The sequence below is a fragment of the Argiope bruennichi genome, chromosome X1, assembly GCF_947563725.1.
Source record: "Argiope bruennichi chromosome X1, qqArgBrue1.1, whole genome shotgun sequence".
NCBI lineage: Eukaryota > Metazoa > Arthropoda > Arachnida > Araneae > Araneidae > Argiope > Argiope bruennichi.
This window is the reverse complement of record NC_079162.1, coordinates 17,555,775-17,577,982: the sequence shown is the minus strand read 5'-3', so window position 1 is coordinate 17,577,982 and position 22,208 is coordinate 17,555,775. Positions and strand designations below refer to the sequence as shown.

At 28.0% G+C, this 22,208-nt stretch overlaps 1 protein-coding gene across 1 annotated transcript in view; it reads right to left on the bottom strand.

Annotated features, from left to right (window-relative positions):
• LOC129958883 (Kv channel-interacting protein 1-like) overlaps positions 1-22,208 on the bottom strand; it is a 111,400-nt gene that overhangs the window by 16,506 nt on the left and 72,686 nt on the right. The window contains exon 4 of the mRNA XM_056071605.1: positions 20,484-20,554. Coding sequence (XP_055927580.1) covers positions 20,484-20,554 — 71 coding nt within the window. The remainder of the gene's footprint in view (positions 1-20,483; positions 20,555-22,208) is intronic.

Genomic DNA, 22,208 nt, shown 5'->3' with positions numbered 1-22,208 from the left:
TCAATATTTTTAACAATAGAGCGAGAAAAACATTTTACGGATGATTCTGCTTTTACAAGTCTGTCGATAATTTTGTAGATTGAGAAAGAAATATGAAAAATAAAGAGACTTTCAAGAGAAATATCCTTAAAATGAAATTTTTAAATTTTTTATAATGTAATAATTTTGTAAATTTCTCTATAATAAAGGACAACTCATCATCATGGCAAGGAAATCATGGCATGTCATTATTTGTTTTGACGTCTCTTCTTTGTCCAATGGCACTTTGGTATTAAATCTTTTCTGATATACCTGGTCATCTATTACCAATTCAAAAGTTAATTTTGTCCTCAGGTTCAGAGGTCACTTATACAATAGGGAAGATTCACAATTTTATTCTTTGAAGCACGAATTCTAGTATTCGCCTTCGGTCTGATACTTGTTATTTGTGGTCTAATTCTTTAAAGATCTAGAAAAGAACACAAAAAATTTTCTGGCCTTTGATGGCAAATCAGCCTCTATATCTGTATGGGTAATCTTCAATTTTATTTAATTAATATGTTCATTCCCTTTTATGTCTCTTCATAACTGGTGGTTGGATGGGTTAATATTTCTCCACATTGGGTGAGTTAAACCTCTCTCTCCACCTTCTGCAGATTGAGCAGTTGTAATCAAAGACTTAAACTTGTAATTAAATATCATCCTTATTAAGAATAATGCCTATGTTCACAACTTGACTGAATGGACGCAATGGTGCACTTATTCTCTCCTCACTGGCTTCTTTCCATTTTCGATAAGTTATGAGAAAATGAGTTAAAAAATAAATAATATTAATTTTTTAAAAGCCATGATAAACTTATTAAGGGAAAAATGGGAAATGAGGAAATAAAAACACTTTTCAAAACACATTTTTATTGATGCATAAAAAATATAATTTCTTTTAATTGAATTATTTTCCATCTTTTTTTTAAATTTTAATTTCCAATTTTTTAATGTAATTATTGTGGAATTTTCAAATCAACTTTTCTCAAATTCCCTGCTAAGTGAGGTCACCTGTGTTGGTGAGTGTCGAAATTTTATTAAATTAATTTATAACTATGTTGGGAAAATATTAAAACGGTGTATAATCATTCCGAACAAGTGTGCAAAATTTCAGCATAAAATACTGAAAAATCTTTTCTAAAATGTCATTTTCACAAGCACAGAACAAGTCGAGTTAATTTAAAGTGTATAATGGTGTAAATCTTGTGTTCTTTTTTTTAGAAAAAATGTTTATTTGAAAATAAATTAAAATCATTTAAAAGTATAAAGTTACATTATTTTTATAAATTATGCTAAAAACTATTAGAAAAAATTGCGAAAATAAGGATATTTTCTTTTAATTTTATTACTGTGTAACTCGGCTGAAAGAAGAGTAAATAGATAAGCAGCATATTAAATAAAATGATTACCTGCTTTTTAGATTACAAAATGAAAAGACTGAAGTGAAATTTTTAAAATTTATTTTAGCCATTCAGAATACGATTCATTTTGATTTACAGAAGAAATTTTTCTTTTGTGCTTCTAACGCATATTTGCAAAAGGAACGATTATTGATAACTTTTCTTTTTTGATTTCAATTTCGAAAGCTAGAGGTAAAAAACAGTATCCTCCTGGGCATCATTAGCACTCGAGTCTAAAAGAAAAAGGGGGCAATACTAAATTTTATCTTCTTTGTAGTTGCCCCTAAATTATCCCTTATTCAAGGTACAGACATCAAATCGATTTTTGGGACTTCCAGGACTTTTCTTAAGTCAAAAACATCAAGTGTATGTGAAAAAGAAGTAACAATTTTATTCATTTCATAATTTAACGTGTAAGAAATCGCTAATTCACCGTGAAGTCGGTTTTAACAAGCAATGTAAGGGTATAAATATTGTCTTTATTCTTAAATGTTGCATGAATTGTATTTCTTTTATACTTTCTGTTTCATTGCCATTTTATGTTAATAATTACAATAATGCTTTCATCAATTTCTAAAGCATTTATAGTGAAAATAAAAATAATTGTCTAAAAGTAAAAATGACTCTATGTGGCTTGCAGAGCTTTTAAGTTCCAAAAATTATTTCAAAAATGTGTCTTGTTTCTTTACCATAAAACAAATGTCATGAAAACACGCTTTAAGAGTACACCCTGCTAACAAAGAAGAATTGCTTGCCAACGTTAAATAATTTTGATATTAACCTTCTTGTCAAATGACTGCAATTTGAGAAACTTTGACGACACTTCTTTTCTATTTTGGGTAATAGTCTGTTCTCAGTTTAATTAATAAATACAGAGCCTAGTCTTCATTCTCGGTTGTGAACCGAGCTTCTGTTTAATTTAACTGTTTTTACTGTCTCACACTAGAACATTTGACCTAAAGAATTCTCCAAGTTTTAGATTTTCTTCAAGCAAAGTAGAACATTTCTGAATAAAATACATCTGAATATTAACACGATCAAAAATGCATGAAAACGTAATGGCAGGCAAATGAAATCTGATACGTGGTATTTCTTCCAAAATTCTAGATATATGGAAAATTTTGAAATATTCCATCAATGCAAAATTTATTTGTCTGCCAATCCATGCCATATATATATATTCAAACTTTCAAAAACGTAACCATCTTGGCGGATGAATTTGGTTCGAGGTTTTGACATTTATATTATAGAATTGTTTTAAACTTTTTAATAAAACTATCACATATGACTGTATTGTCACATAACATGTAGCAGTGCGTGATCATCTAACGCCGTTAAATGACAACTAATCAATAATTAGAATAAAATAAAAGCTCTCATGTAATAACATTGTTGACATGTGGTCCTCCAATTGCTTTTAGAGAAGGAAAAATAATTGCATGGATCGCCAATCCCATATATATATATATATATATATATATATATATATATATGTGTGTGTGTGAGTATGTATAATAGCACTGACAAAAAAAATTAACACGTACACTTTCATTCTTGTTCGAGTAAATTATTAAACTTTTAATTATTATATTTAGTTGATAATTTTTTTAATTCATATTAATGAAAATATTCTATATATATTATACACTTTCACTAATTTGACTTGTTTCATACTATATAGAATATTTCAAATTAATGTAAACTTTCAATATATTTTATACACTTTCACTTAATTTGACTTGTTTCATAATAGAAAAGATGGAATTTTGTAGTTGCTTTTTCACTCCCTTATACACTAGTATTTTAAAATTTTGTGTACATGTACATTCTGGATGACAATATAGCACCTTGACGTTCTCAGATTAGGATGATTTGTGAATCGATTAATTTAATTAAATTTTGATTCTATACGAGTAGCAAAACGTTTTACAATATTCAATTCTTTGGAAAATTGTCGTATTTGTTCTGTCGTCTATGATGAGCCATTATCATAATCTGAATTCGTTTAAATATTTGGGCAATTAAATAACCAATTTATATTGCAACGATGCAAACCTAGTTTGGAGAATAATTTTTTTTTCTAAAGAACTCGCTATGTAAGGCAACATACGTTTGCATTTAAACATTATCAACGAAATATTTTAACAAAATACTAATAGTCTTTACGTTGTTTTAAAATAACTAGCAAAATATGCTATTATAGTCTCTAAGAGAAAGCAAGCTATTATTAAACGATTTAAACTTAAACTTAGGTAATGATGTTCAAATTGGACCCCAAGCGGTAGCCAAATTAAAGGGACCATTATCTCCAGTAAGAGGAGATACATCTGCATTGAAATAGGGCACTAGTCTAGAAAGCAGTTCTTTTAAATTAGGCTTGGAACAATAATCGCTTTTATCAGCGTATTTATTATAAAGGGAAACTAGTTTTTATCAAAAAACTGAAGGTCGAAACAGAAACAGCAATGCGTGAGGCACAGACAGAAGTGATGAAACAGAAATAACATTTATAAAGTATTCTGATTCTTAATGAATTATCAAGAATTTCTTGTTTCTCATGATATTTATTAAGATTTTATATCTTTTTTCTATGCTTTTCTAGATATTGTCATGAGATAGTAATTTTCAAAAGTTGGAGAGCTATTTTAAAACTACAAGGTGAAGTTGAACCTTTATAAAACACACATTACATTAACTGAACCAACTAAATCACGGATAGTTTATATGCATATTCTAAACAATTATATAAATTTCATCCTGAAGAAAATAACAATCTATTAATATTATGGATTTCAAAGGTATAATAATTTGAGAATAATCAGCGCTTAAAATTTAAAAAACCACAATAATTTTTTTATTCTAAGAATAAATATTTTCTATTTCCTAGCAATATTCTTAATTCGTTACTTTCATTCAAAACAAAACAATAAAAGCGTGAGATTCTGAATGAAATGCTTACTCTAAGAAAACTAGAACTTTAATCACTTATATATTTTAATTTTTAATGAATTTCCTGGAATTTCTTTCCAATGATACTCGATAAATCTTGATTTCTGAACTAAGTTCAAATAAAATGATTTCTGAAAAAAGTAAAATTCAGTGCTTTGTTCAACATTCAAATTTTTATGGATTTTCAATAAAAGCATCAATATACTTACTGCAATTATAGAAGGCTATTTAAAAACTTTATTATTTTATTTCCTTCTTTTTAAACTTTATGATCATAAATAACAAAATATATTTAATATTATAGAATTAGGAAAATTGATATTTCTTAAATTGAATTGGCGTCGACTGTTCGTTTTATTAAACTTACTCCTGTTTCACTATGCGTTCAAATTCCTCTATTTATTATAATAAATTACAAATTAGTAAATAATTAAAATTGGATTCTTTTTTTTAAAACTTTTTCGGACTTTTAGGAGAAAATTTGTTTTCTAAAAGCCGTTTTTTATCAGTTATTACGTTTTCTCTGGCTCACCGCTATTTCGTCCGAAATATAAATATTTATTATGCAAACGATATAACTTACAGTGGAGTTTAAAATATTATGTACATCAAAAAGGAAAATGGTTAAGTGATCAAACTGATCTAATGATATTCTAAATTCGAAAATTAAATTCATCATATAAACTTAACTTGAATATTTTTTGGAGTCCTAAGTATTGTAAAATTCTTATATGGTAATGCTTGTATTTTTTGAAACCATTTGTCTATGAAATGCATCTTAAATTTAAAAAAAGCAATTTTTAAAGGGCCAGTCTGAGCAAGACAATGGAAATATCATCGACTGATCCACCGAAACCAAACGATTTACAGCAAAGATGGAATTTGCACAAATGAATTAATTGGTTAAAATGTTAATAAACTGTTTCCACATCAGGCGAGAGAGTCGTTTCGGAAATGAGTAAATACATCTCTGAATTTCAGAAATTGTTAAATGGTCATTCAACACGGATCAAATTCTATGTGGGTTGGGAATTTTTTTTCTAAAGAAACGTAGTTTTATTTCGAAAATAGTACAAAAAAAAAATGAGGAGATTTGAATCTCTATTTCGAAATGTCGCAGTATCTTAGTACTTTAGGCTAAAGTTGTCTGCATTTATATTATTTTAGAATTGCTCCCATTTATAACCATTGCAGCATGCAGACAAAAACATATTCAGCATCGTATATAGTCGTCGGTATAAAAATATATTCAATCTGTGTATAAACGTAGTGACTAAAACTTAAACATGCTTTTGAATATTTATTAAGATTCTAAAATATAATGCGCTGAAATAAAATTGACACCACTGAAAAGTCAGTTTTTTTGAAATTTTAAACTGATGTAAAAATAGATTTTAAATAATTATATGCTCCAAAATTAGTGAATGGAAGAAATTAATTTTTTAATTCATTTTTCATCCTCCTGAGTTTAATGGTTGGTCTTGTAAAACTATTTTCAAGTCGTGTTTCCTTCTTGACACTTAGCATCTATTTTATGCCATAATTTTTTTTTACTTCTAAGATATCTGGTTTGAAAATATTAATCTCAATAAGTAATCCAGATAGATCTAAAAGAAGGTTCAAGAAAAAATGATTACTTGCACCGATAAGTAATTCCAAACATTTATAATATATCTATATATCATAAGTTAATTATTTTTAACAAAGATTAATTAAAAAAGGTAAGTGGTACAAATCATAACCGATGTCAGTAATTTATTTATGAGATTTTTTTATCAAACGGCCATATTGCTTAAATCTAAAATTCTTCACATGGTAAAAAGTTAAATATAAATGAATCAGTAGAATATTTTACGTTTCAGTTAGATAAATATATACTTTAGTATTGGAACCATTATTTAAATCAAATATTTATATTTAAACTAATGAATTTACTGCTAGCGTTTGTAAAAACGATATTATGATCGGTTGCAATTAAATCATTTATCAGAGAAAAAATGGGGGAAAAAAAAGAAGAATGAAACATAAGTAGTGGAAATTTATTAATTGGTCAATACAAGCCATTGATTATTCCTATACAATGTATAACTTACTATTTGGTATTCATAAAATGTTATTAACAAATCCGTAATATCATAAATTTTGTGAGAAATCGGATAATTTAATTCAAAAAGACTAATAATTTATCAGGACATTAGTTCTGCTGCATTTCTTTTACAGATAAAACAGTTTTAGCTTCATAAAAAAAAACCTCTTGAATAACAAACATAAAGTTATTAGAATAAATTTTTCCCAAATTTAAATTCCATCTTTAAGAGTTTCTCTTCAATCTTTAACTAGAAGAGAATCTGATCTTTTAAATCTTTTTATACATTTTTTAAATTAACTTGACTTGTATTAAATGTATAAAAATGGAATTTTGATATCAATTTTTCATTCATTTCCTGATGTGCGAGAGTTCTGAAATTCTATTATATTGTGAGTTTTAATTAATTTTTTTAGAACTTAATTATGTTTAACTTAATGTTTTAATGTTAGGACTTAGTTTTTTAGAGGTAACAAATTGTAGTGAATTTGTGACGAATTGATTACAATATCCCATGATAATTATAATGAATTCTGAATTATATTAAAGTCTGAAAAAAGAAAAAAGTTTTTAGAAATTAAGTTTTTAATAGTATAGTAATTTGTAGAAAATATCTCTATCTCTCTCTGATTAAAAACAATCTGAAATTAAAATTGTGAAAGCGCGAGGTGCCAAACAAAAACAAAAACAAATATAAACCACAATGGGTATAAAAATAATTATTAAGCCTTTATTAAAAATTAAAATATAATATGAAAGAGATCAAAATTCTAATTGACATAAAATATTTATACAGCGTCGCACATTTTTACAATTTTTAGAATCACTTTCTGAACTTCGCTGATGCTTTTTATATATTTAAAATAAAAACGTGTTTTTCAAACTTTTCTAATTTTCATTGCCATATTAAAGCCTTGTGAGACGCAGAATCACCACATTGAGAAATATTGCTCTTATATTTAAGCTGAAACAATAGGTTGAAGTATGGGAATCATTCCAACCAATCGATTCAATTGTAATATGTCTGATCCCTTCGGGAAAGGTGTAACTGAGAGCAGTTAATTGAGATTTCGATTAGGGAATATCAAATCCCACTATAATCTTAATTTCACAAGTTGAAACATGGAAATGAAATTTCACATCAATCGATCCATTTGTTAAATCGATTTATATGACTCTCTACTCAGGAGGAGTGAGTAGATGCTTTAGTCGGCCGCTGTAGAAAATGTGTACTTTCATCAGAATCCCCTTTGGAAAAGACGCTGAAACCTGTTTACTAAGTTTCATCAAAATTCTTCTCCTCTTCAAAACAAGCATCTCTTCATGCCTATCAATCCGAGAGTTTGACTAGATTCCACCATAATTTTAAATTCAATGGTTCAAAAAAGGCGCCGTTATATATCTATACTTATAATAAAGCTCAATGTGTGTGTGTGTGTGTGTTGGCGCTCTACAGGCAAGGTCATTTGATATACAGCTATCAAATTTTGTACATGTATACCTTAGAGGTCGGGAATGTGCACCTGGGGTCCCTTTTTTTGAAATTTTAATTAGAATTTTAATTATTAATTAAAAACTAACTTTCCCGCCAAAAAAATCTTCCATTTTCCCCACCGCCAACTTTTCCGCCAAAAAAATCTTCCATTTTCCCCTCCGCCAAAGTAAGCCTTCAGTATTTTTTTTCTCCCAACAGTAATCAGGCTAGGGTTAACGTTTTTCGGCGGATTATTTCAAGCGATTCTGTTTATTTTCTTAATGTTTTATGCATTTAAAATTAAACATTGTTAATTAATCCATGTTTCACATTCATTCTGAAGTACTTTTGAATTAAAATAACACAGAATAAAGGAAATTAAAAATGTCTAATCTGCATAGCGTTACCCCAACTGGCGTAGAAAAATTCACGCATTTGCGTTACCGTAATTGGCGAAGAAAATTCACGCATGCTCATTGTGTTCCGATTGTTGCCATGACAACCATTCTCAATGGATGATTTAAATTATTTTTGGGTGAGTTGCATGCTTTTGTAAGTAAATTGTATTTATGTTAGTTATATATTTTTTGTATATGCTTATAGTTTTAAGTACATCGTTTTTTAAGTAGTTTTTTTAAACCTGTTTTCAATGATTTCAATTATTGTTAGGTTAGTTGCATGCTTTCGTAATTAAATTGTGTTTATGTTAGTTATATATTTTTTGTATATGATTATAGTTTTAAGTACATCGTTTTTTAAGTAGTTTTTTAAAACCTGTTTTCAACCGTTTATTTTAAATGATTCGTTTTATTTTCTTAGTGTTTGATGCATTTAGAATAAAACATTGTTAATTAATCGATCTGTTCATGATGAATCTAAGAAAATTTTGTTGACAAATTCTTGAGATATTACATAAATTAAAAAAGATTCTTTAGTGCCCATAAAGTTTAAGCGCTGAGTGACTCTATTTTCAGTAATCAGATTATAAAAAAATGCTTTGTTTCAGTAAAAAATATTATTATATTAATTGAAGATTAATTCTTTCCACTTTAATTTAAAGCATAAATTCTAAGGGTGCTAACAGAAAATTAGAGAGATACATATCACGTTATGACTGAAGGCCTTTATAATATTATGAGTGAATTATATGACGCTCAAAATTTGAAGTTTTAAAATATTTTGCTGAAGAATCTATTAAAGTTGGAATTGCCTAAAATATTTAATTATTAAAATTTTAACGAACATTAAGATTGGCGAACAGGCTGGTCGCCAAAGGCGGCTAGTATATATATATATATTATTTTTACAAAAGAATTAATTAAACCGAAAGTGGAATTCTATCACGCGAAATAAGAGAATATTTTTAGAATGAAGTTACTATGGGCTAAATGAAGATAAAATCTTGGAAATTAATTAAATTGAAATCAGAATTAAAATATCATTACACACACACACACACACACACACACACACACACACACACACACACACACACACACACACACACACACACACACACACACACACACACACACACACACACACACACACACACACACACACACACACACACACAACACACACACACACACACACACACACACACACACACACACACACACACACACACACACACACACATATATATATAAATACAGAAATGTCCCTATGTATTTTTAATAGCATGTGAGAAGGAAGAATAAAAATATTCAGTTCAGATCAATTCAGTCCATGCCAGGCTTTGAAAGGATGGTGGTTTCTAAAGAATTCAAAGTAAGCAACTGATTTTTATACGGTGTCGTACATCAGTATTATACACGTTGCATTTCAATTCAAATTATGAACTAAATGTATATATCATCAAACAGCCTTTCTTATGGCATTTAATTTAAGATCACCTTAAATATTGATAGATAAAAACTTGTCATTAAACTTTTTCCAGAATAACCACATTTTCAATCGTAAACAACCTTTTTGATAATTTTAGGATTTTACTTTCAAAACCCCATTTTAGTGTAAATTATACAGTGAAACATGATTATCCAAAAATAGAATAAAATAACAAAAACAATTCAAATATTACAAAGCAAGATTCTGCATTATTCGTAGATGAGTGAATAGTAAGAACTAAAGCATGCCATTATTATTTTAAAATGAGATAATAATTGGCAATGCCAATCTTTTGGAAAATATCGACAATTAAAAAAAACAACACCTGCGATCGTAATTAACAATATGCCCCTTAGCTTTCAGTATGTTGATTCAATTAAGTTATTTCATTGAAATCGGATAAATACAGCACCATGGATAACCTGTTTGCATTCAAATATTACGAGTTATGTATCATTCGTTATTAATTCTGTAAACATTCAAATCCATGTTAACAAATTCATTACATGAGTATAGGAATCTTCTTTTAACTAAAATTGTTGGAGTTTTAAGCAAAATCTATTCGAACTCTCAAAACAAAAGAAAGGTCATTATTCCTCGTAGCATTTATTAACAAAAAAATTGTTGTTACGCTCTTAAGCAACTATGTCACTTTTTTTAAAGAAATTTAATTTTAGGAGACATATTTTCTTTCGTTTCGCATTCGTAATCGCACTTGAAAAAGATGAACAAGAATTTTTCATTTGATATGTCTCTTCCAATTCCAAAGAACAGTTTATAAAACCTATAAAATTAAGAAAACATTTTACCATTCATATTTTCATAGTAGATTTTTAAAAAAGATAGCTTTCCTTCATCTAAATATATTCGCATCTTGAAGAAGACCGTAATAGTACTGAAACATCCAAAGAGTAAGCAATCTTCGCTCATGTATTAAAATAAAAAAAAAGAGTAAAAAATTCTATGGAGACTTGTTATATTTCACGAGCTTTTGTCTTTTAAACGTTTATTTAAAAACATGAAAACAAACGTCAAAGGTTAAATTTCTTTCAACTTTCTCTTTCCATCTGGGAAAATATGCATCCGTCGTCGGAAGTAAAGTAGAATTTATTTAAAATCTTTTTGTATTTTTCAAATAAAGTTCAGCTAAGGGCTCATATTAAATTTCATAAATACGGCAATAAAAATATATAGTAACAGGTTATCACAATGTTAAGGTTATAAGATTATTTTTTGAGATTACTTAACATTTTGATAAAGGAACCTTTATAAGTACATTATAAATTTGATTAAATGAATATCATTGTACAACTATTATAACTATATATCACACATTGTTTAAGCATGTGGTATTGATACTATTGTTGATGCTATTGGCAGACATATCAGCAGTTTCTAAGAAATCTATATCTGAAGCATTCGTAAAATTCCCTAAGCAATGGAAACCATAGGGGAAGAAAAATATGAGAAAGCTAAAAAAAGTTAAATGAATGAAATGACTGTTAGCAGTATTAATCATAACGCGATGCGGTTGTCATTTTAAATGATATTCAAATTTTTAACAGGTAGTATCATCACTCTGTTGATAGTAGAAATGGGCAATCAAAATTTCCACGACATTTCCATTTCTTTTTCTTAAACATTGTATCATATGGAAAGTTTAGTATAGAGAAAAGTTAAAAGAATTATCAAGAAGAAAAAAAAAGAATCATTAGAAGACTAAAACTAAGTTAAATCAGGATTTTTTAAATCAAAAACGGCTTTGTAATCACTAGCTAAAAACCTTTACTTCGATTAAATAGCTGTTTGAAAATGGAATGAAATATTTATTTGAGTGTATATTGCAACTGATATTGTTTAGCCTCTAAAAGAAAGAATTTAAAAGATAATCATTTGACATTTCCCTGATTGACCCCCCCCCCCAGTGAACCCTGAATTTATCGAAAAATTCTTATTATTGTAAGAGGTATAATTAATTATTATTTAAAGTAAAGTTATTCAACTACCTTAATTTTAGAATGTTTTAAGAATCAGTGAATGATGCAATTAATATTTTGAAACCATCATTAATCCAATTATAAACTTCAGTATTTAAATAGAAATTAAACTAAATATAGAACTCTGTAGGAAAATATCCTATTTGCTTCGGGAATTCATCCCAAAACCTGTAAAAACATTTCTTTAATGAATTAAAGAAATTTACTCTTAATCTTATTTGAAACGTTTTCCTGTTGAATTTGTTAAACATAAAACATTTAGATCTCTGAGAATTTCCTACAGAATAATTAAATTGTGTATTACTATTGAAAATAAATAATAGAGAAATTTTAGTGCATTAGAAAGAGAATGAAAATTAGATTATAAAATTCAATTTTTAAAAAAGTCAATTCCAAAATATTTCCATACACTTCCAAAGCTGTAAGAAATTCAGAAATTAAAGGTTTATTTTTACTGGTGGTATAGAGGACTGTCTTTAAAAGTTAGCATTCGGTATTTCAGAATTCCAAGTATCCAGAATTCCGATTTCACCACTGATGTGCCGTGAGTGCAGGTCTGGTAAATACCAAATTTGATATAAAGGGTCAAATACATTCCCGCTGGTAGGTAGTGGAATTTTGGCAGTTCAGATATCGGTTAGAAATTGCGAGGCAAACAAAAATTACAGCTCAATGTCGAAATATTTAATAGAGAAGCCACATAAGGATTTTCGTGTCTGTTCTGAACTATAAAACACGTCAAATCATTCTCGCATATTTGTCAGAATGAGATAATTTCAGAATTTACATGGGGCACCATATGAAGGCGCATGTAACTCGGCACAATTAAATTAAAATCAGTATGCTACATATGAAGTTTTAAAATACACACAAACTGAATTAAAATGGAAATTCTACGGCATCTACTGTTTTAAAAGTGGTTACGATAGAGATATTTCAACCTTTACATTATGTTGAATCCTAATATATCAGCAAATTTCAGCACATGTGACCTCATCTACTAGTGTTTGTATTCTTTTATAGACATTATGTAAAAAAAAAAAAAAAAAAAAAAAAAAAAAAACTGATGCACAAAAGGAAAAATTTAAAACTAAACCGAAAGAAAAACTCTATTTACAATATATATGATTTTCTAATCCCCATCTTTTAAATCAACCATAAAGGCACAGGACATAATAACGGCAGGTTTTCAGCAACTCCAGAATTTCTTACCAAAAATAAAATAATTGTAATAATTATTACAATAATAATGAAACAGCGAAGAGATCCCACACGTTTGTTTGAGCAGAAAGACAACAAAATTGTAGTAACTGGTATTCAATTCATTAAAAATGACTCAGAAATCAATCAGATGGAATTAAATTATTAAAAGTGGTTTTTTTTTTTTTTTTTTTTTTTTTTTTTGCCTATGTGATTCCTAGAGTGGACATTTCATGAAAGCATATTTTTAAAGCTTATTTTTATCAAAGAATGAACACTTTTATTAGAAAGATGAATTTTGAAACTCTTTTTTATCTTCTGCTATTTTTTAAATATGTAATTCATAATTCATTGTTATAAATTATTATTATTCATATCACTAAATATTGAAGAAGGTTTACGCAAATTCACTAATAGGTAGCGCTATTCACGTGAAATTAAAATTCATTGAATCGATTAACTGTTAACTAAGTTCTGAAAATATTGAAATACTATGTTTCATTAAGAACTTGAAAGTTTAAGGTATTTGAAATATTTTGAATTTGGAGCAAATCAGTGAAAAAACGATTACAGATTTCTATATAAAAACATGACGCGAATTCAGCTAGGTAAAATGAGTAAGATTTTATACTTTATAAGATAAAGGAAATTAATCAGAAGGAAGTATATTATCGAAAGATTATTTTTCTCCTTTCTAAACAGCTGGAATAATCAGAGAAAAATTAGACACCGATTTGTTGATTATATTGAACAGTACAATTATTTTAAAGCTTTATTTTAAAAATAAAGTTTAACTTTTCTTTACAAATGCACTCTTCAGTCAATAAAACAGCGAAGATGTGAAGAATAGAGTTCCCAATTTGTTCTAGAATTTCTAAATTTTTGAGAACTTCCTTGAAATCTTTAGGGTAGGGAAGGAAAATTTTTCGAGAGAAGTTTAAAATGAGAGAAAACTTTAAAAAAGCACTTCACTGCATTCGCTACTACTTTCAAAATGAAAGGCCTCAGCCTCGAAGATACTAAGCAAAGAAAAAGTTTTTTTCTTCTTCTACTTCTTTTTGTCTCTAAGGATTTAACAGTAAACGAGATTTTCTTCTCATCTCATTCAACATGCTTGTGAAAAATAAATATAATCCGCTAAATAAAATAAAGTGCTAAATTGGATTTTAAATCAAAGAAGAAAAATAGAAATAAAGCAGGACTCCAATTTTTCTCCTTTATGGGAAGGCAGAATCAATATTTAAATAAAAATTACATTTTGAAAGAATATCAGCTTAACTTGATGACTTTATTCCTTTATTATCTGCTTAATTTGATCTCAATAAATTAAGCTAATTGGAACATACTGTTAAATACTGAAACCTGAGAGGCGGATCAAAAAGGAAAAATTGAATCATTCCGTTAATCAAGACAATCGCATGGGGCATTCCCCTTTTCAGTTATCTTAATAGACCTTTGATTCATGAGTTTCCATCACGTATCACTAAAAGCCATTCGCTTCTGTCAGATCGCCGCAGGCTATTATTTCCTTCATTATTTTATTTCCTATTTAGAAATATAGTAATTCATTAATGCAAATGAGTTTAACACGTTGAATTATTCTAAGAAGGTTAATGCTTGACTGAAATTGACGAAGCTAATAAAAATAGTTATTGAATTCTCTGTCGTTGGAAAAAGATTTGCAAGAAATATATTTAATGATGTTGCAACATAGTGAAAATAAAATGATAAGGACAAAAATAAATATATTTGACGAATTTAGTTTTGAAAATTAAATTGTAAGATAAGTAGATATAAAAAAAAAACATGTGTTATGAGCTGTTAATAAGAGGAATATAATATCCGCGCCTCATGAAAATTTAATTATGTAGCAGGAATCTTTCTCAGAAATAATCCATAACTTGTAAAATAATGCAAATTTATGCATTCAAGAGGCATTTTACTAGCATTTTTCATGTTCTGTGCGGGATGGCCAGATAGCAGCAGAATTTTATGCCTTCGCTGGAAGCATGAATGATTTATTTTTCTGAACCTTCGAGAATAGTCAGTCGAAAGTTTTGTTGATTGGGCAATCTAAAATTTTAATGATTGTCTGAAAAGAATCTAACACGGAAGGAGCAGCGAAATAAATTTTAAAGGTTCGCATGACAAAGGCTGACGAAAACCAATTAATCCGCGGCAAGAATTTCCTCGACAACGAAATTATGATATGGAAGAATACCGAGATGTTGTTCACGTCGATATGCATAGAGATCACAGTTAAAAATTGCAATTTAATGACATTTGTGAGTTTTCAATCATACCACTTCCTTTCTAAGACTAATTGACTGCCATATCCCCCAGAAATAAATTATTCTAAAATTGTCTTTTAACGTTGACCTGTGAATAAAATCATTTTCATTTGGTTTTCTTTCTTTCTGTACATTTGTTTAATGATTTGTGTTTTAGATAATTACACAAAGTTACCTAAGTTATGGTAACTATTTTTATGTAATTAAGATACTATATGCTAGTTCGAACTTCTAAATTAAAACAAAATAAAAAAAATCCATTTCCCTCGTAATTTTTAACTGATGTATTGATTTGACTGGTTGTAATACATATACAAGTTTAAGGAATCTTTTCTGGAAATACTCCATAAAATATTCATTTTAGATTTTTTAAAATTAAATACTTCTTATCTTGCATTTTTAAGAATGCGACATTTTTAGTTGATACGAATTTTTCTAACTTACGAAAATAAATTATGTTTTAACATGGTCACATTTTTATGCATATTTATATTACATATGTAAATTAGGTGATATTATTATGTGTCGTATTGCTATCTCGAAGTAATGTTTGAAAATTACATTTTTCTTATTTTAATTTCTTGTGTTTTTTAAAATAATCTTTGCTATTACAGATATATATTAACTATATATATTTGAACTTCCTTTTTTTTAAATCTAATTTAGTTACAATTTTATCATTCAAGAAATCACGTGAAATGCGCAAATTAAAATTGTATAAAGGTATTAATTATGAATATGTATTCTATTATTCTTAAATAATTTTATTGTTTCAACGAAATGCCCCAAACTCGATTATTTTGTTCTAAAATATTTCTATACGGATTGACGAAATGTTAATATATATCGTGAAATTTTATTGTAGATTAAAATTAATTTTTACTGTTGAAAAAAATTAAGTAACAGAGTTGTTTGTTGTTGTTTGATACTATAAAGTAATAATTTTCCCTCTTTGACCTTTGAGTCACCATTTTGACGCTGCTTTTTTATGGTGGTTATGGGTAAAATAAGAATGTTTTCCAGCTTTTTTTGTAAACAAACACCTTTTTGGCTAATCTTTCTCTGAATATTTTCTGGAAGGATGGACGACTTAGCGAAGGATATCTGTTTTTGGTGACATAGCACTCTTTTAGTCTGCCATTAACCATCATGTGGCGGTGTCTCAGTCAATTATAAATACTGTCAACTCTCAAAATTCGGAGAGAGCATTCAGGCTTTCTATCCGACTTAGACAAGGTAACCATCTCATCTCACCCCACATCAGACCATTCCAGCCCAGGCCCATAGTATTATAATAAATATGATGCTATGATGTCCTGGTGTAAATAGTGAACGTTATTCGAGTGAAATAGATATTACATTGTTTAATAAGGTTAGTTTTTTCAACGTTTCTCATTTCGAACAGAGCAAAAACTTTAATGACTTTTTATACTATCTAATGGATGCTTCCCTAATATTGCCTGCCACTGAAGCGTTCCGAATCCCATGAAATTGTTAAATAATATCAGAAAACCATTTACAAGCATGCCCCGATGTTATGCCAAATTTTGAGAATAAATAACTGCGACTTATTTTGAATATATATATTTCTTCAGATGGTACAATATTATTTCATTTGACAAGCAATAAGTGGATTCCGTGATGCACTCTGGTCGGTTTGAAACAATTAAGGCATAGTTTTCTCTTACATCATAGGAACAGAACCTTTTCCGGAAAATTTACTTGGCTTGAAAAGAAGCAGATAGATTGAAAGAATAATGTCTAATTGAAACAATGGACAAGCGAAGCATCCCAACAATTGTTTCTATAAGTCCGTTGACTGGTCTTGCGACATATAGAAGAGTAATGTACTGTTGGAGAGTAATCTAATCGTTTCTCCACCCCCACACTTTTTTGTGACGATTTTACTTACATTTTATAATCAGATTCAATGTCAATAGAATTCTGAAAGGATTTTTATACTGCGATGCTTCAAATTGCTCATTTATAATTTAATTTTTTGTTATATGCGACGAAATCATTATTTTTTACCATTGAAGCCAGTTGTCGAAAATTTAAATTTGAAGCAGCAGGTTGTAAGTTTCGAAAAGGAACATAAAACGTTTTTACTTCAGATTTATTTGTTATAAAATAATTAAATAAATTTCTTAGTAAATTCTGTTGTTTTAGCATATTTTTAATGATTTTGTTTATACCTTAAATATATGATTTGCAAAGAAAAATGCCAAATATTTTGCATATAAGTTACCTCAGATTCAGTCCCATGCAAATATGGATTGAGAACAATTTGATTGAAAAAATCTCTTCAAAAACATCAGTTGCTTTTGAATGAAAACATGCCTTTACGATTTCATTAGGAATTGAAGACAGGAAAATACTGCCTCTTCTTTTGGAGTATAATTTTCTTACAATGCTTTGGAAATTATTTTTAGAATTGGCAGTCCATATATATATATATATATATATATATATATATATATATATATATATATATATATATATATATATATATATATATATATATATATATATATATATATTTGACATGATCTGCAGAATCAAAAGGCAATCAATAACAGCCTACGGCATCATAATATATATAACATTTTACTATTCAGCAATCGGCTTAGAAGTTACAAGCAATTGAAAAGTTGAATTCCTAACGTTAAATGAGTTTTTTTTTCAATACATTTAAAGATAAAATAAATCTTAAAAAATGATTTTTATAATGCAGTAAAATAGTAAATAAGACAAAAATTAGACATTTTTAAAAATAAGAAAGTATATTTTATCTTTTTGATTAATTTTTAAATTCATAAGTTAAAAAATGAACTAATGCATGAATTAATGAATCTAACTAGCAAAATGTTTAGTGCTGATGGGCCGTTGAGTATAACAGAAGCAACAAAGCAAGTAATTTATTGCAGGTGATTTGTCTGAAAAGACTCGGTGTATAGTAATCCAATTTTTGTTGGTAGAAGCTGCTAATGGAATCAATATTCAGAGACGAATATGTGCAAGATCGAAGGTACGAGGCGGTGTGCTATTTTCCGATGGCATAGTGGTTTTCAAATTAATGGCTGCTATATTCATGGCATGCCATCTGTCCTCCCACAGCACGATGAAATTTACTATATAATCGGGAAACTGCATATATTCAGTCCCATAGTGTTCTGACTGTGAATGTAAATTTCGCTAATACCTGTTGCCAAAAATTCTATTACTACACACGGAGGATATTTGAGGAAATTTATGGCATGACTTTATTTCCTTTGTCGTTTCCATTCCCCTCAAAGACACATTATTACTAACCATTTTCTACATAATTTTTCAGACAAACTCAGTCATCTACCAGAGAAAATTCTACAATAAATTTACTGAATTGATTCAGAAACCTCAATCGTGTGTTTTAAAATTAAAAAATCTGGAAGTGTGATTACGTTTCGAAATTAATTAGGCAATATGTAAAAGCTAAAAAAAATCATTTTCCTATTCTATGATGAATTTTGATTTTTAACGCACAAGTATTGGCATATGCAGACAAATTAAATTTCGATTGAAAGTAAGTTGTTTCTGTTCGTGTTGTAATTGATTGACCCGAACAATAAAGTTGTCATTTTCTTTGCACGATAAATATTTTCTATATTTAATTCAAACTTTACTATTTTAAATATTGATATTAAATACCATATTGAATCCATTCCACAACCTGTTTCTAACTCTTTCCATTAGGTACTATCTGTCTGAAATAAGTTGGTAGATAAGCAAAATACAGCATCATATACAGCACTGGTAGGGTATTTGAAGTTTTGATTCATCACTAACTTAATATCCGGTATTCAAATTTCATTTTCTCTAACCGTTCTTTCGTCTGTAATCCTTAATGCTGTAACTTATTTTTAGAAGTTCGAAGGACTCAAGTAAATCAAAAACTGTAATGCCACTGTATCTGAATGACAAAATATTTCTTAGTGTTCATTAGAAATGCTTATTCGCTGAAATAGTTTGCAATTAAATTATTAAACATGACACTTTAACAAAAATATTAATACGAGAAATACTGAAATTCAGAGTGATTAGATTCATGTCCATGTTAATTCTAGTACTTACGAAAATTGATATTCAATGATTCATTCTCAGTTATTTTTAATATAAAGTAATGTTCCATAATGGTGGTTTAAGGGCAATACTTAAATGCTAAATTTTTTTCAGAAATTTGAAGGAAAAATAAATTAAGAAACTTAGTTATATATAATTAAAGAATACAAAAAAGGGCACATGAATATACAGCATAATGTATGAAGAGTTATAAAGACAAATTAATATTTTTATTAGTACAGTATAAAAAAGCCGAGAGTTATTTTCAGAAATAAACAATTGACATACTATTGTGATTTTCCATACTATCTTTTAATGTCTTTGGTATAGAAAAGTTTATATGTCGTTTAAATCGGCTTCAACTACTATACCATGAAAATCGGTAGAAATTTAGATGAATGCTGACAGTATATCAGCTATTTTACCGAAAATTTATATTTATTTATACCGATTTTAATATGAATTTTATATGTTTGTTTTTAAATTTGCGAAAATGGTAAGCGCACTTATCAAAGAAATCTAAGAAAGAAAAACGATTAAAATTATGTATTCTTCAAAACCAAAGTCTAAGCTTTGTCTAACATTGTTATCATTTATCTACAAAATAAGGATTTGTTGCTTCTGTTTTTAAATAATTGTAATGTATAATACTTTTTAATTGCTATTATCATTAATTGATGCATAATTAAAGCAAACATAATCGGTTTATTTGATTAAGATAAATCGAGTATTAATAGAATGATTAAAATTATGCTCGTCTTTTAAAAATATTGAAGTTGATTTAAAACTCATCTTCTGAGCTTTATGCTTCAAAATTAGGAACCAAAATTATATAAATTCTTATATTGTAGAAAATTAATTATAAGAAGTAAAATGCTTTAATCTTTCTGTGGAATTCATGACTTTGTTTTTTTACCAATAGAATTTTATATGAGCAGTTGTTTATTTTATAATACTTATTAGTTAGAACTATTTTTTAAAAATTCAAACACATGCCTTTAATTTTATAACTTGCTCCAGTCAATTGACATTTTAAAAAAACTGCAGACATATTAAGAATTTTTTTAAATGACTCACCTGAAAATTAATGGTCCCACTTCCATCGTGATCGAAGGCTTTAAACACATAATGAGCGTATTGACTGGCATCTGGAAACAAAAGAAATCTTTCAGATCAATTTAATTATTTACAAGGTAAAATAGTTCTTGGATTGTTGTCTTTTCTTCGGAATGAGGCTTTTAAATCAATCTTTTAACACTAGAAGGTCCGTCGGTGTCGATTGAACACCAAAGCCTGTTTAATTTGTTCTCCTTTCCGTATTTTAGCAGGGAATTTTCGTGACTTTTTATAATTTTCTTTGGTGATTCCACAGAAAAAGTTTTTGTGGTTCTAGGTTAATTAAGAAAGATTTACAACTAAATATTCCTAGAATGTCCGCTAGTGTCTTTTCGACACGAAGGCAATTTATCATTATAAATAGCTGTCGTTCAACAAATGATAGTTCACTGAGTAAAAAAAACTTCCCAAAGTACTATCGTATATATTTTTTTTTTTTACCTTGAATGCAGTGTTATTGGTTCACAACGTAAATGAATCAATTATTCTAAAATTGTTGTGCCTAAGTGTAGAACAAGACATTTACTTATCTGCTCATAAAAAAATTTTCATTCGATTTTCGAACCTGCAACGATAGCTCGTAGAAAAGGTCTAAGCCCTGATGAAATTGCTAATTTGTTGCGAGAGCTTTTCGAGAATGAATCGGATGGTGGCGAACTGTCTTATTCTAATTTAGATTCCGATGAAGACATAAGATTACGAGAAGCGAAGAATCTGAAGAAAGTGCAGATGAAATGGATAATATTCTAGTAATAAATACGGAATTTAAAGGAATTGCAAATTCGCTAAAAACACAAAAAGTGCGAAATTAAAGAGTGTAATGGAAATGCAAATAAAAAAAAATGTATATCTCTTTCTTGAAAATGGTGTGCGGAAAATGTACAGGAAAAATTTAATATCACTCTATCTATTGCAAATGAGGTATGAACAAAACATTATGTATCAAATCGATAAATAATGATTAAAAAACTTGCATTCTCACAAAAATTACGATTTTGCTTATTATACTAATATTTATAAGCATTAATGTTTTGTTGCATTTAACAAGAATCAGTAATTTGCTTTGTTACAGTTTTTTATGATATAAAGGATCATAATATATGATAATTACATGAAATAATATTAAAAAGTCTTAAAACTAAACCCTACTGAACAGTAGTCCTGTCAATTATTTAGTTATTACAATTACTTTATATGCTTTATAACTCGGTGTCGAAACGACACCGGCGGACGTTTAAGGGTAATCGAAATCCCGGACGTTCTAGTGTTAAAAATATGTTAGTATTTTGTATTTTTACCTTTTCCCATTATATTTTCAGCTATTTTTAGAAATACATAAGATAATCAGTTTTTCAAAATGTCAGATTATTTTAAAATTACAGTTTGACCAAAAAATATATCAACATAACTTATACTAAATATAATAAATCAATGAAAGGTTACATTTAAAAAAATTATAAAACAATTCGAAACGCCTGATTTATTATCCCTGGAATGGTCTAAAATGAGAAAAAGTGATTTAAACCTATAATAAATATTGTATTCACATAGATGCATGGAAGAAAAATATTTTACTAACACATTTACGTAATGTGATCCTTATAAAAAGTTAAATTTTCGTAGTTTTTTTTATAACTAATAACCACAGAAAACAAAATGCATTCATATAATTGCACACCTTATTTA